This window comes from Lepidochelys olivacea (assembly GCF_965140295.1).
Source record: "Lepidochelys olivacea isolate rLepOli2 genome assembly, chromosome: 6".
In the NCBI taxonomy this organism is placed as follows: Eukaryota; Metazoa; Chordata; order Testudines; family Cheloniidae; genus Lepidochelys; species Lepidochelys olivacea.
This window is the reverse complement of record NC_140416.1, coordinates 90305594-90321032: the sequence shown is the minus strand read 5'-3', so window position 1 is coordinate 90321032 and position 15439 is coordinate 90305594. Positions and strand designations below refer to the sequence as shown.

The 15439-nt window shown below is 42.1% G+C and overlaps 1 protein-coding gene across 6 annotated transcripts in view; it reads right to left on the bottom strand.

The window, feature by feature from the left end:
- Window positions 1-15439, bottom strand: part of NRXN3 (neurexin 3) — a 1403073-nt gene that overhangs the window by 161016 nt on the left and 1226618 nt on the right. For all 6 annotated transcript variants that reach the window (XM_084630166.1, XM_084630167.1, XM_084630168.1 and 3 more), the window contains one exon: window positions 14209-14380. In XM_084630166.1, the coding sequence (XP_084486292.1) occupies window positions 14209-14380 (172 nt within the window). The remainder of the gene's footprint in view (window positions 1-14208; window positions 14381-15439) is intronic.

Here is a 15439-nt window from a genome sequence, read left to right as displayed (position 1 = left end):
CATAGCCACGGAGCTGCAAAAGTCATGAGATGATTGAACCAATAACCTTTCATTTCACACAAGCTGAGTAGAAATCTATCCATCAGAACTGTTCTGATGATATCATATGTGCTTGGGTAACTGGAAGCTCATATAATCACGAACCAATGGACAGAGAGACATGAGATTTCATTATATACGGAGTTTAGGATAGTCAGGGTTGTACTATGCAGTACATGAGCAGCAATAAACTTTCCCTCTAGAATTCTTTGGGAGAGCAACTAATTAGCTGGCTTCTAACTACTGTGCCTGGAGGATAATATGGTGATAATTTTTAGGAAAACACACTGGAAAGACAGAAGGAAACAAAAATGACAGCTCCAGTCCCCCAGTGCAGTGAAGCTGCTTCATGCCACAGCATCAATGGATTATAGCCCTAAAAGCAGCATATCTGAGCATGGGAGGAATGCCCCACTGCAGGGGAATCCTCCAGTAGTGTAGAGCCCATACCATGTCTCTTATGTAATGCCCTACCTGTTGTTGGCAAGAGGGGGAGGGGAGACCGTAGCCAACTGAAAAGAAGGGTATCTTTATGTTGTCTAGTTCTCTGGCTGTCATATTTGGCATCTTAGGGCCTTTGGTAGCCAGCATAATTTAGACAATTAGCATGGAACAGAGCAGGCTCAGGACTGGGGAAATGCAAGTGTCTCCATCTCCTGAGTTGCGTTCTGTGCTCCACAGCCAAGGTTCTGGAGCAAATGCCTTTCCAGAGGCATTTCTTCTAACATCTGGAGGAAAGTCAATTGCAAAAATACCCCAGACCGAGGGACCATGGTTAAGAAAGGTTTGAGACAATCTGAGGGTACTTAGGAGGAAGCAGAGAAAAGATATACATCCTATTATATAGCCTGTAAGCAACAAACTCCCTTTCTTCTTTGGGTCAGGTGACTTGCTTATAATATGGCAGACACTAATGCCCACCAAATATCAGCTGGAAAGAGGATGGAAGTGTTTCCTTGATTACATCCCATGGGTTATGTAAGGATTGGTGGGACTTGAACCATCCAACATCCCCACACTGACACCCAGCAGCAGCTGTAACCTACCCACTCCCTGTGACCTACAATCCATATAGGCTGAATGCCATGTAAAGTTCCCTCTCGTGTGATCTGACAGTGGTCTTAGTGATCCCTGATTGGTTCCCTGACTCTACATAAGCCTCTGGGGCATACCAGGAACTGTTTAGGAAACAAAGTGGATCCTGTGCCATGACTACCCTGAATTTCTGTTCCTGAATTCCCTGTATTGACCTTGGCTCTGACTTGAATTCTAACTTCCCACTTACCCCTGACACCCCAACATGGACCCCAATACCTGGTGTAGACCCTCAGCCTGATTCTGTATCCAGCTCGGACTCTGGCTTGACCCTCAACTTGATTCTTGACCCTGATAAAGCTCTGACCCCTGGCTTCAGTTCTGGGACCCCCAAGCTCCTGCCACTAGTCCAGCCTACCTTCACCCAGGATCCTGACAGGTTAACAAATATTAACAGGGAAAGTCAAACAACATTTGTTTGCCTTCTGGACACAATGGATAATTACTCTATGGAATACTGCCACAAGATATTATTGAGGCTAAATGTTTAGCAGGATTAGAAAACTATGAGGATAGAAGAATATTCACAATTCCAATAGATAGGGTACACATGTAAATGGTATATCAAGCTTCATGCTTCAGGACATAAGCCAATCTCTAACTACCTGGGAATAAAAAGAAACTTCCCCCATGAGCATGTTAGTGTGCGTTTTTCTATTGTGGTGGATATTGTATCCTTCTCTGAAGCATGTGGCCACTGTCCTAGGTAGGAAGCTGGACTAGATGGATAAGTGGGTAGTCTCCAGGGGGCAGGAAGGAAACTGCCCCACATCGAGCACCTTTGGATAGCAACATCCAGTAAGCCAGGTATGTTATGGTCAATTTTCTTCCATTTTTCTCTGACACATCTAGCATTGACCACTAGACTGGATAAATTAAACATCCAGTCTGATACCACAGGATACAAGACTCACTGAACTAAGAGTCTAATGCAATATGGTAAAATCCTATGCTCCTTTGTGTGGTACTGGGAAGACTGCTGCTCAAGCATGTCTCCGTGCATTTTTTTCCCGTGGCTATTGCAGAAAAAATGCTAAAACCCCTGTCCCTGCCCATCTCCCTCCCAGTGATGGACTCATTTACAGTTTGTCTGAAATAAAATGCCCCAGGATTTTATAGAAAATTTCAGTGGGAGGGAAATCCACGATGTGATGTCAATTGAAGTGTCACAAACTGCATCTGCACTGAGGGTTCCCCAAGATTAGTTCAGCATTTTAGCATATGGCAGGGAGAATGGGGACCCAAAGCCTGTTAAATTGCAAAATGACACTACCAGCCCGGTGGCCTGCTGGGCAGAGTTGTGCAAGCAGGTCTGTGTGCAAGTGCCTGTGTGCACAGGTCTTAAGGGTTGTAGCTATGTGCACAGCAGGTTCTTCGGTTGTGTGTGCTTGTGATCACATCTGAAGGAGTCAATGTGCATCTCAGAGAAATCATGTCTCTGTGTGCGTTTACACACTGGAGTGATTGTCTATGTGAGCGCCCAGTAGTAGCAGGAGGAAGTAAGTATGCTGCTCCCTGCTGGAGTGTGAGAGGACAGCAGGTTTTATATTCCCTTGATAGTACTAGAAGCCAGGCAAGAATTATTTAAAGGGGAAGAGGAGGTTATTTCGGTTTGATATGCACTGAGCTGGGGTCAAACATGGCCAGAAGGAACACAAGCAGCCGTGTGGGGTCTATCGGCAGCCTACTGCCCACCTTGCACTCAGTGTGCGTGTTCAGGACCATTTGTTGCCACCTGCGAGTCTACAGGTCTGATCTGGTTGCAAAAGTGGGGACAATTACAAAAGTGGGGACTGAGCTGAGGAATGCCTATAACTTGACTGTTCCTGCTTGAGTTTCTTTTTATAAGAACCAATAATGCTTTGGGTACACAGTGGGCAGGCTCAAATAGAACCAATATACTGTGCTACAGCTTAACGGCACCTCTCCTAAGCAGCCTTTTGTTGTTCAGAAACTCAGCTTTCTGTTACACTTAGTTCATGTCACATTTTAGCTCACAACTGTAGCCATGCAATGAAGATTGTCTGAAACTGCAAACAACCTGGAACAATAGCTGTGAGATGCACAAGCTTCCCTATTCATCTTGTTAATTCAGATGCCCAAGGATTACATTTTAAATGTCAGGTTCATCTTATGAAGATCTGCACAATCTACCCTGAGAACCAGCCTAGCCTAAGGAATAGGTGGTGCTTTAAAAATCGACTTAGGTAACATGTTGTAAGATAGGCTTTCACATAACTTTAAAGGTGTTAAACTGTGACTATGCTGGGTGATGTGCATTTCAAATCACATTAGCTAATTCAAATTAAAAATCACTTTTTTCTCCTAGATTCGGTAGATCCACAGCAATAGTGCACATTGACATCTCAAGTGGATGGAGCTCACTCTGTGCACAGAGCTCAGAAGAGTACCTCTACTTTTTTTGCTCCTAATTCAAGAGCTCTCCATGGGATCCTGGTGGGGAATCAGGCCAGTGTATCTGCTGCTGAAGATGCTATCCTGTATGTGCAATTATACATATACTTCCTCACTTACCCTCTGACTTCATTTTCAACCCTCCTGCTGCTGTTAAGTAATGCTGAGCTCCCTTTCCAACCTGCTTGGCTTAAGTTCCCTCTTGCTTAATGCAAAGCTGACAGAAACACAAACTGACAGAAACACAAGCACTTGATTTACCGCCACTCTCCTGTGTTGACTGGAAGTATTTGGGGAAGGTAAGCACACACACCTCATCACAGCATGCAATCAGATACTGGCTTAGCTTTGGGAGATGAAACCCAGACAGGTAGAAAGCTGTCTGTAAAATTAGCATAATCATTTTTCTCTTTAACTCTTTTTGCCTCCTTCATCTCATCATGTACAAAAGTAAGACAGCCACTATACTGCTTCCATGCAACCATTTGAGAGAAAGAGCACTATGCAAGTTAACCATTGCTCCACATGTCTGTGGAAGAACAAAGCATCAAGTGCACAAGTGAAATGGTGAAAATTTCCAAGTAAAATTTAGTGACAACTTTTTCACAGCTCCAGACTCTATGCCCAGAACAGAGTGTGTGTGTGTGTGTGTGTGTGTGTACGCGTGTGTCCGCACATGAGTCCTGGAGTGTTTTTGTCTCTTTTGGCAGTGTCTGTCCACATCTATGTAGGTCTCACTGTATCTATACAGCAGCATGTATGTGTGCACATACCTTGTAGTTATGCTTATGTATTTTCCAGCCTTATAAAAACGTTATAAATTTTCTGGCCCTGCAGTGACAAGCTACAATCAACTCTTGATTTCATCAACTTGTCATGCTTTAATCATCCCTCTTGGCAGATCTTTCAACATATGTTACAACACTGTCTTCAAACTATGCATCTCCAGAGCTATTTTATTAACCCTGGATTTTTATAACTTTTAGACTCATTACAAGATGCAATAAATTTGTCAAAGGGATTTTACTTGCTGCCTCCGCTCCATGAAGATAGGAAGCATCTGAAGACTCATTTGAGTCCCACAAAATGAGTGCAATATGAAAAATTAAATGCCACAACCAAGTGTATGAAAACAACATCAGGGATCAAATGCAACTAACAATGCTAATCAAAATTCAGTTCAGGTCACCTCTTTATCCTTAACTTGCCACCCACTAACAGGGGCATTTAGTAAAGAAAATATTAAGACAACAATGGGGTTTGGCCAATACCCTCAAGGTAACTCTCCAACTCTTGCAACAACAACAACAAAAAAGAAAAAAAAAAGTGCCACAGCCTCTCTTAATGACCGAGTGGTCAAGACCTCAGTTTTATGTCTAATTAAATGGATGGTATTCTCTAGTAGCACATGCTATGCAGCAGTATTGGGTGCAGGACAAATTTAGATGAAAGACCATCTCTTAGTGAATCACGTACACCATTTAGTAGAGTTCCTGAGTTTCCCTTGGGGGTCTCCCATCCAAGTACTGGCTAACCCAATACTACTGAAATTATGAGAGCGAGCGAAATCACAACCTATCAGCTTGTGCCTGCAACATGAAGGCACATGTTAGATGAGGCAGTTTGCCTCAGATGATCCATGGTTAACTGTTGGACCATCTAAATCTATTTTCCCCTTCCCTGGTGGTGAGGATTTCAAAATGCTTTATAATCATGAAGTCCCACAAATTCCCTATTTGACAGATAGGGAAACTGAAGCACCTAAAGGTGAGCTAACTTACTCAAGGTCACACAGTAAGTGGCACAGCAGGGAGTAGAATATAGGCTATTCCTGACTCAGTCCCCTGCTCTGACTTTTGGGGCCATACTGCCTCACCATATTTAACATAGGGCATTTATAACAAAGAAGCTGGTTGTCATCTTTCAAGATCTCCTGTTGGGGAGATGGGCTGGGGACTAAAATCCAAAACCAGCAGCCATGCCTAGGAGCTGTTGCACATACCTCCCTGACACCCTCAGTCCCAAAGGTATCCTTGCAAAGTCTTTTCTTTAGTAACTAAAACAGCTTCTGCATTATCTGATGAAATTCCTCATCATAACAACAAGTTCCTCTATGTTTTGTGTAATTCTTTTACAAATAACCTTGAGTCGTACACATGTCCTCTTACTATCTCAGGAGAGAATCTCACTTCCCCACCCCCTTTTTCCCCCCTACCTCCAAACAAAAATGTGCTTGCTGTCTTCTGGGTGGTTATGTTTAATCTCAGGATTAGACAGAAGCCCATGGTTTGCCTTGAACAGCTTATCAGCTTCCAAGAGACATTTACGGAAAGAGAAAGACTCTGGTTTTGATAGCAGTAATTGTATTTAGCTTGTAAGATACAAGGCTATTTATCTCGTAGCTGGGAAATCACAGAGGGGGAAAAAGAAAATGTTGGTGGATAAAAACTAAATAAAACCAAGAGAAGAAAGGAAATAAGCCCCTCAGGGCCCTCAAGTGGAGGGGTGGGGCAAGGAATAGACTTTTAGTTTAATCAAGTTCATGTCACTTGGGAAAGGAGAAAGTAGAGATAAGGGTGGAAGGGCAAGGAGTGTGAGTGGACAAGAAATTATCCATTTTAAAGCAAACAAGTGGCAATGGCAATTATAGAGGTGTATGGTCCAATTTTCAGAGGTGCCAAGTATGGATAATTCCCATTGAAAGCAATGGGAGTTGCGGATGCTGAGTACCTCTGAAAATCAGACCATTTGTTATTTATTTAATAGACTTATATCTATGACCATCACCAGGCCCCTGTATCAATACAACAGTTAATTATAAAAAAAATAAAAGCCCTACTCACTAAAACCCCTCCCCCATCCATATACAATTTAGTCTCATTTACTAAAAGTCAGACAAAACCTTAGAGAGAGAAGGTGGGCGAGGTAATATCTTTTATTGGAGCAGCTTCTCCTGGTCCTCTTCCTGAAGAAGAACCCTATGTAAGCTTGAAAGCATGTCTCTCTCAAAAATAGAGATTATGGTCCAATAAAAGATAGACTCTTACACACCTTGTCTCTTTAATATCTTGGCACCAACATGGCTATAACCACACTGCAGACAAAAGCTTGACACTCCTATTCCTGTACCCCAAAAGGCCTCAAGCTCACTGCACCCAGGCCCTCATGGGCCTACTCCAGCAAACAGGTTGCAGAAGTATGTGATGGCCTTTGAGAATACCCTGCAGTTAGATGTAGATAGTTAAATCCCAGGAACCAACTGCAAGAATGGCCCAGCAGATCATAACTCCTGTTGTGGCTCAGAAGAAGAGAGATGATCCTGTCCCATGAGTGGAGTTAAAACCTGGCAGAAAATGGTGTGTGAATGCACCCTTCATTTAAGATAGCTGTTAAGGGGCCACGCCAAAAACGATGCCTAAGAGAGCCTGCCAGAAACTAGCACTATGTGGGCAATTAGTTCCACTGGGTATTCTGACCAGGGGCTGTGTATCTGAGAGCACACAGAAATCCAGGGAAAGCCAAAAAGCCAAGCAAATGCCTGGAAGCACGGTGTGACCCTGGAAAAAGCTAGAGAGAGAGAGCTTTTGGGCCTGGTGTTGGCTAAAGACACTTGAGGTTGTAAGCTAAGAATCTGCTTCTTTGTTCTTCACTACTCCTGCATTTGAAGAAGCAAGATTTTGTACGTTCTTTGTAAAGAAGCAAGATTGTAAATACCAGATCCATCATTTTCTACTTCTAACTGGAACATCCCCAGGGCCCTGAACTTGGACTAGCCTCTGGGGTCAAAAAGGCGCAACACAACAGTAGAAAGAAACAAAAGAAACATGGGCATAGTTTAAATTTCATGTGTGAGCAAGAGGGGAATGGAAAGAGGCAGAATCTCAGCCTGCCATCAACACCTGCCCTTCATCCGGCCAACTCCAACTCAGAAATATTGTGACACCAGAAGACAAAGATTGGCAGTAGGACACTGGCCCAGCAGAGCCACTATACCAGGAATCCCTCCCCTCCCCCAACCCCAACCACCGGAGCACTCTGGGGAGGAGTTTGGATTCCAATTTGCCAAACTTTGTGGTAAACCGTGTGTGTGTGTGTGTGTGTGTGTGTTGACGGGAGGAGCACTGAGAGGACAAAAGTTATTTCTATTACCTGGAGCCACTGGCATTAAAAGTTAATGCCACTTAAGAGAATGAGTGGACTCCTGATGGGAGGCTGGTGGAGGTCACTCACAAAGGTGATAGGAGGAGTAAGTGGAACAATTTTTTTCTCTCTACTTATCTGGAGAAACTAGCTCATGAGGATCTAGTTGTTCAATATTGAATTGATTCTCAGTTTTAAAATATTAAATGTCTATAAAAAGCCAGGATAATGTTCCCCTATTAAGTGAGTGACTCTTTAAATGAAAGTCTCTTCCTGTCTTTCATCTCACTTACCCCCACTATCCCTCTTTGAAACATGACTTCAATCAGGCTTTATTTTGGTGTTATTGACGTGTTCTTTCTTTGCAGCTCCTTTCTGCCTAGTTTTTCTCTTCCTGCTGTACTGAAGGAAATGCAGGCACTGCATGGATGAATGAACAGAGAGATGAGGCTTGTTTTAATGTACACTCCAGATCTGGCAAGACCCCAAATCTCTCTTTGCAAGCAAAGGTAGCGAGAGAGAAAGAAAACCTTCTGGCTAGGATTTAATGAAAACCCACGGCCTGAGGTATCTATCCCAGTTCCATGTCAAGATAGGTGATTTGTTTTTAACCCTTTTGAGAATTGCTAGCTTCTTCTGGGATTCATAATTTGTCTTTTTTTCTCCTATTGTAAAGTGCCTCAAATACAATGGGTTTTACAATAATCTGAAATAAAAGTATATCAGAGGCTTCTCTTACCTTCACTGGCTCTTGTATTTTACCCAATAGGGACACTGTTCTTGATCCAGAATGACACTTATTAAACCACAAAAATAGCTGAATTTAGATTTAGAAAAAGCTCTCAGCAACTACAAAACCAGTCATCACTGACACACATCTATCACAGAGATGCTGCACCAAACATTGCTTGCACCCCAGAGAACAGTAGGGACGTAAGTCCCTTCTGAAGAACAGAGAGTAGTGTAAATTTGCCATTCAGAGGGATACCCAAGGCTGAAGAATAGACACACTGGCCTATTAATGCATTAATCTTCATGACCCAGGCATCACACAGCTGACTAGAAATGCTCTGTCTGAAGACACGCAAATCTGATACAGCCCATCTCCCTGTTGTGGGCTTGGGGGAGATGACAAAGGGAAAACAAATTCAAATATTGAATATTATCATTGAGCCAGTGGTTTTGGCTAAAGGGTGCCAGGACAGGTGGATGAAAGTGAGCAACTCCAGTGCATTCATGCTGATATTTGTTATTCCTCATTTCTCAGGAATATTGGCTCAAACCTGAATGCTACATCACTGCCTTATTGTCCAGTAAATGAGACACTAATAGGGTTGGAATGTCAAAGCCAGGCACGAACACTAAGAGACTCTCTAATGATTAGGATTATTTCAGGTTCTCCAGGCTAAGACAACCTTAGGCTCAAATGAATTCCTTCCTTTCAAATTTACCTCTACCCCTTCTTCCTTCCCAAAATGAGCAATCCCCATGTTGCAGGTGATTTGGCTGTAATTGGATGCTATATAAAGATATTTGGTCAGTGCCTGAATTGTTATTTTGTTGCTTTTTCTATTTACTTGTCTTATTATATGAAGTTGCAAAGATAATAGCTTTGGAGTCTTTTGAACCCATTTGGCTATTTTCATTTAATTCCTTCTTGATTGATGGCTGTGTTTAAAGAAGAGTAAATACTTCTCTCTTTGCTCATTTAGTAACCATTGGTCTACACTTACACCATTCAAATAAATTATGAATCTCACGTATAATCCCACAAAAGGCAATGAAATTCAGAGAGGAAAACTGAAATAATATTTTAATTTACCCGCTTGTGGCAAAGATGGCAACACATATGGCAACACGCAAGATGGCCAAGTTTGCAATCCTTTAGTCACAATCAGCAAGTTACAGATAGAAGTAACTGTAATCATCAAAGATAAAATAGCATGTATAGATCACAGCATCACAGAAATGTAGGGCTGGACGGGACATCAGAAGACCATCTAGTCCATCCCTCTACATGGAAGCAGGATGAAATAAATATAGACCATCCCTGACAGGTGTTTATCCAACCTGTTCTTAAAAATCACCAATGATGGCAATTCCACAACCTCTGTTGGAAGCCTATTCCAGTACTTTGCTATCCCTATACTTAGAGAGTTTTTCCTAATATCTAACTTAAATCTCCTTTGCTGCAGATTAAGCCCATTACTTTTTGTCCTACCTTCAGTGGACATGGAGAACAATTGATCACTGTCCTCTTTATAACAGTCCTTAACATATTTGAAGACTGTTATCAGGTCCCCGCTTCAATCTTCTTTTCTCAAGATTAAACATCCCCAGTTTTAACTTTTCCTCATAGGTCAGGTGTTCTAAACCTTTTATCATTTTTTTTACTCTCATCTAGATTGTCTCTAATTTGTCCACATTTTCTTAAACTGTGGTGCCCAAAACCAGACACGACACTCCAGCTGAGGCCTCACCAGTGCTGACTAGAGCAGGACTATTACCTTCCATGTCTTACATACGACACTATTGTTAATTCACCCCAGAATGACATAACCCTTTTTCACAACTGCATAACACTGTTGGCTCACATTCCATTTCTCATCCACGACAGCCCCCAGATCCTTCTCAGCAGTACCACGGTCTAGCCAATTAGTCCCCATTTTGTAGTTACACATTTGATTTTTCCTTCCTAAGTGTGGTACTTCGCACTTGTCTTTATGGAATTTATTTTTATTGATTGAAGACCAATTCTCCAATTTGTCATGTTTATTTTGAATTCTAATCCTGTCCACCAAAGTCCTTGCAACTCCTCCCTGCTTGGTGTCACCCACAAATTTTATAACCATACACTCCCTTCTGTTTGCCAAGTATTTAATGAAAATATTTAATAGTATTGGACTCAGGACTGATTCCTGCAGACCCAACTAGATATTCCCTCCCAGTTTGACAGTAAACCACTGATAACTACTCTTTGAGTATGGTCATTCAACCAGCTGTGCAACCACTTTATAGTAATTTCAACTACTACATTTCCATAATTTGCTTCTTAGAATGTCATGTGAGACTGTTTCAAAAATATTACTAAAATCAAGATATGTCACGTCTGCTGCTTCCCCCTATCCTCTAGGACAGAAGGAAACTATGTTGGTTTGGGACAAGTTGTTCTTGACAACTCCATGTCGGTTATTACTTATCATTGTTACCCTCTAGGTGCTTACAAATTAATTGTTTAATTATTTGTTCTGGTATCTTTCCGGGCATCAACGTTAGGCTGACTGATCTATAATTCCCCAGATCCTCTTTGTTCTCCTTTTTAAAAAATAAGTACTATGTTTTGCTCTTCTCCAGTCTTCCGGGACCTCACCAGTCCTCCATGCATTCTCAAAGATAGTTGCTAATGTTTCAGAGAATGCTTCAGCTACTTCCTTAAATACACTAAGTGACTTTCATCAGTCCTGCTGAGTTGAATACATCTAATGTATTTAAATATCCTTTTACCTGTTCTTGCCCTGTTTGGACTTGCGTTCCTACCCCCTTGTTGTTAACGTTTTGTTAAGTATCTGATCACAATTAATCTTTTTAACAAAGGCTGCAGCAAAACAGGCATTAAACACCTTAGCCTTCTTGATGCTATCTGTTATTAGCTGTTCATTCCCATAAAGTAGTGACACTTTCCTTCATTTTTCTGTTTTTACTAAAATATTTATAGAATCTCTTCTTACAGCCTGTTATGTTCCTTGCTAGGTGTTATTCATTTTATGCCTTAGCCTTTCTGATTTTAGCTCTACATGCTTGCACTATTATTTTGTATTCGTTTTTAGAAATGTGTCCATGTTTCCACTTTTTGTAGGATTCCTTTTTGTTTTTAGGTCATTAAGGAGCTCCTGATGGAGCCATATTGGCCTTTTACTATTCTTCCTATCTCTCTTTGCATCAGGATAGTTTGCTATTGTGCCTTTAATATTGTCTCTTTGAAAAACTGCCAGCTCTCCTGAACTACTTTTTCCCCTTAGATTTTCTTCCCCTGGGACTTTTCCTACCAATTCTCTTAGTTTGTTAAGTTCTGCTTTCTTGATGTCCATTGTTCTTATTCTGCTACTTTCACTCCTGCCTTTCACTTTCACCCCAATTGTCTTGCACCTTCAGATTCACAACCAAGTCCTCCCTGCTGTGAATGTAATGCTTTCCAGATATTAATGAGCATATGTAGGCTGTTTTATTCTGGGCAGTTGTATTTTATTCCTGCATATTACCCCACCCTACTATGAATGGGAGCGAGGCAGCTGGGAGAGAATAGATTCCTTGGCTATTTTTGACATCATATTCCTTTTAGAGAGGGACCAAAATGCTCAGTCCAGGTATGGATCAATATTTGAATTTTCTTCAAGGCGTGTGCTGTTGAGATTTTCAGGTTTTGGTCATATACAACTGTAGACACAGGACCAAGCTATGAAGCTTGGCTCCAAAGCCAAACCTCCTCAAAGTTCTGGTTCAGGCCTGTGTCTATATCCTTTACAAGAAATTCCAATGTGTGCACAGTCTCAGTGTATAGTAATGGCCAGTGAAACATTTTTGGTTTTAAAAGACATTTTAGGGTTATTATTGCTCACTAAACTTATGAAGCTGGTTAACGTCTATTGGGTCTTTTAAAAAAGATTTTATAACCTACAAATACCCAGAAGTTGGTATGTGTGTGAGGGAGAATCGGGGGGTTGGGTGGCCTGGATGGATTAGAAATAAATCCCTCATCCTTGGGATGTGACTTTATATACCCAATATCAGCCCAGGCACATGGCTAATGTAGATTTTGTAAATCCATGAATTTCCTAATGGAAACACAGACTGATCTTTAAATAAGGCAGCAGCAGAGGATGCAGTTATGATATTTCCTAAGCAAGTTTTATTTTCCCTTTTCAAAAACTCAGCAAGTGAGAGAGCTGAGTATTTTGCTTCTTTGCCAGAGGGATTAACTACAGTAACTAATATAAAAAGAAATTCTATTCACAGGGCTGTACAGGCTGTAACTGGCTGCCAACTGGACCAGACGTAGACAACTGGGAAATAATTAATGGAGGCTGTAGGAAGGAAGCACTGGATTTGGGCACTTCCTAGCCATCCCACCCTCCCTAGCCAGTGGATAACTGGGCTGAATCTGATGCACCATAATGGCAAAGGTGCTGGGGAACAGGCCCTTTGAATATATTGCACTAAACATCTATATCATTTGTGTCATGTGGAATACGAAGTAGAAGGCACTAGTGCTGCACCACAGGGAAGCTCACTCAGATACAGAGGCTCCCAGCATGCTCTCTCAGTGAAGAGAAAAAATGAAATCACGCCCTCAGAGTAATTTATTAGTGTCTGGGGGGAACAATTAGGTGCAGTGTACTTTGGGTATCTCTCACGAGTGCCATCATTCGAAGCTAAATGGCTTGTGGGCGACTCCCACACTACTGGCAAATTGCCTAGTGTTTATCAGGAGAATCCTCCCTCTTTCCACCCCCAAGTGGGTTATGTGTAAACCTGGGCGAGAGGCACCAGAGGCTGCCTGGCTTTACTTAACACCGGCAGCTGCTGAATAGACCCCTGATGCCAAATAATAAGTTGACAACAGTGACTGTCTCTGCAATCTCTCTCCGTTTGTTTGCATTCTACAGACTATGTATGTCACTGAGCATCTCCTTGCACTGTCAGTGTCGCTAAGGCTGCATCCTTTTGATTTCAGGGTGACTTTGGCCTTCAACGATGGTGACACACAAACGGAGAAGGATGTGGCTTTTCTTCTCTGCATGCACATTACCCCAGTCTGTCACTGCTGCCCTTCTTTGCTAGGTTATGGTTTCAGATAGAATCAATATGAAACTGAATGGTTCCACATGGTTTTTGACATGAAGTAAACTAAAACATGATGGTTTCAGCTGGATAGTGTGTCAAGTTTTGTTTGTGCAAACCCAAAATTCAGAGCAAAATTTCAGGGAATGAAAGCTTATGGGAAGCAAAAAGAAAGATCCACGCAAACTCCTGTGAACCAACTTTGCCACATTCGTTGTCCCTTACATTCATATCTCTGCAGACTGCAATGAGGAGATAAGGTAGAGTGCCAAGCCCCCTTCCCACCACACTGCTCCTCACTCTGCTCTTTTTCATTAGAAATCACCACAAGTAACAAATCTAAGTTGTTGTTCAATCAGTTTGTAACTCTTTGTAAGATCAGGATATACCCAGTGGGCTTTTACTGTGCATGATCTATGTGCATATTGCCATGCAGCCTTTGTGCACCACACCTCTCCCTACACAGTAGATGTTGGATGAAATACCTCATTTTCCAGCACAGTGAACACAGAACCCCTTTACATTGGATCAGGCTCAACCCAACTCTCTATTTCTGGGGATGTATAAATGTTTGTATACCACCCCAGTGTTTTGTGATTTAGTTGTTGTAACCCTTATTTTAAGGTGTGGATGGATGAGAGGGGAACGACAGAGAGAAAGATTTCTTGGTCAAACATATACCTGAAGGGTAGTGTTCATTCACTGGCCAGCTGTCCACCTGAAGAGTGGCATTTCCACCATTCCGAGTAAACCGCACCACATGATATTTGCCATCATTCACTGGGGTGCTCTCCTCTTTGATAGAAATATCCACTGTACCAATATTGAAGACCACACCAATCTTGCCTTGCTCCTATAATGAAAAAAGCAAGAAACAACCACCGATAAGTTACCATCTGGTATGAGAGTTCTCTAGGTCTGTATACATCTAAATAGTTAGACAATAGATGACAGTAGATGGCACTCAAAAACATGTAGCATAGTTCCTGGGTTTTGTAGGACCAATAAAACTTGTGGTTGTGCAATGCATATGTCTTTCTGTGCAGTGCTCTACATCAGCTCTTAATGCTATTCACCTGAGAATCACGACTAATTTCCTCCCTCAGAACTTCTCCATGGACAATTGAGAGCCAAGGACAAAAAACCAAGGAAACGTATTGAATGTTATTTGGGAAACATCCCCGTTAATTAGGTATCATTTGCTCAGCCACCACTAAATTGCAGCCACTATTGGGCTAGAACATAGCAATTGTTTGACACATACAAAAAGTACACAGCAGGTTTATTCCAGGAGGGAGTTTAGCGTAATTCCCCCAATTAAAAATCAGAAGGGGGAATTTTAGGGAGCAAAACTATAATTATCTAAATTGGAGATACATTACAGTGAGGCTAACACACAACTGAAAAGTGCAATGGGATTTTTAATTACTCCAGGTGGTTAGAGCCTTGATTTTACTTCTCATCCTCAAGACACTACCTCCAATAGAACACCATCTTCTAGTACCACTCCTTGGCATTGCTCAGCACACACCAAGGGAAGAGCAAAGCCTACTGTATCAGCAACACCATTTCCTGTAGCACGCTGTGTGATGGTGGTGGTGGGTAGGGTTTTTTTGTTTTGTTTGTTTTTTATGATTCCCATCCATGCAATTCCCTGATTCAACCATTCTTAGCTTATGAACTATGAAGAGATCACAACCCAAAATGTACTGTAGGTTAAGGCTGTACATTTATTTATATCTATTTTAGGTACTTCCGGACTGCCTGTCACTGCAGGACAGAGGTGAGCAAACTATGGCCCGCGGGACCGTCCTACCCAGCCCTTGAGCTCCTGGCCGGGAAGGCTAGCCCCCAGCCCCTCCCCTGCTGCTCTCCCTCCCCCGCAGCCTCCGCTCGCTGAGCTGCCAGTGCT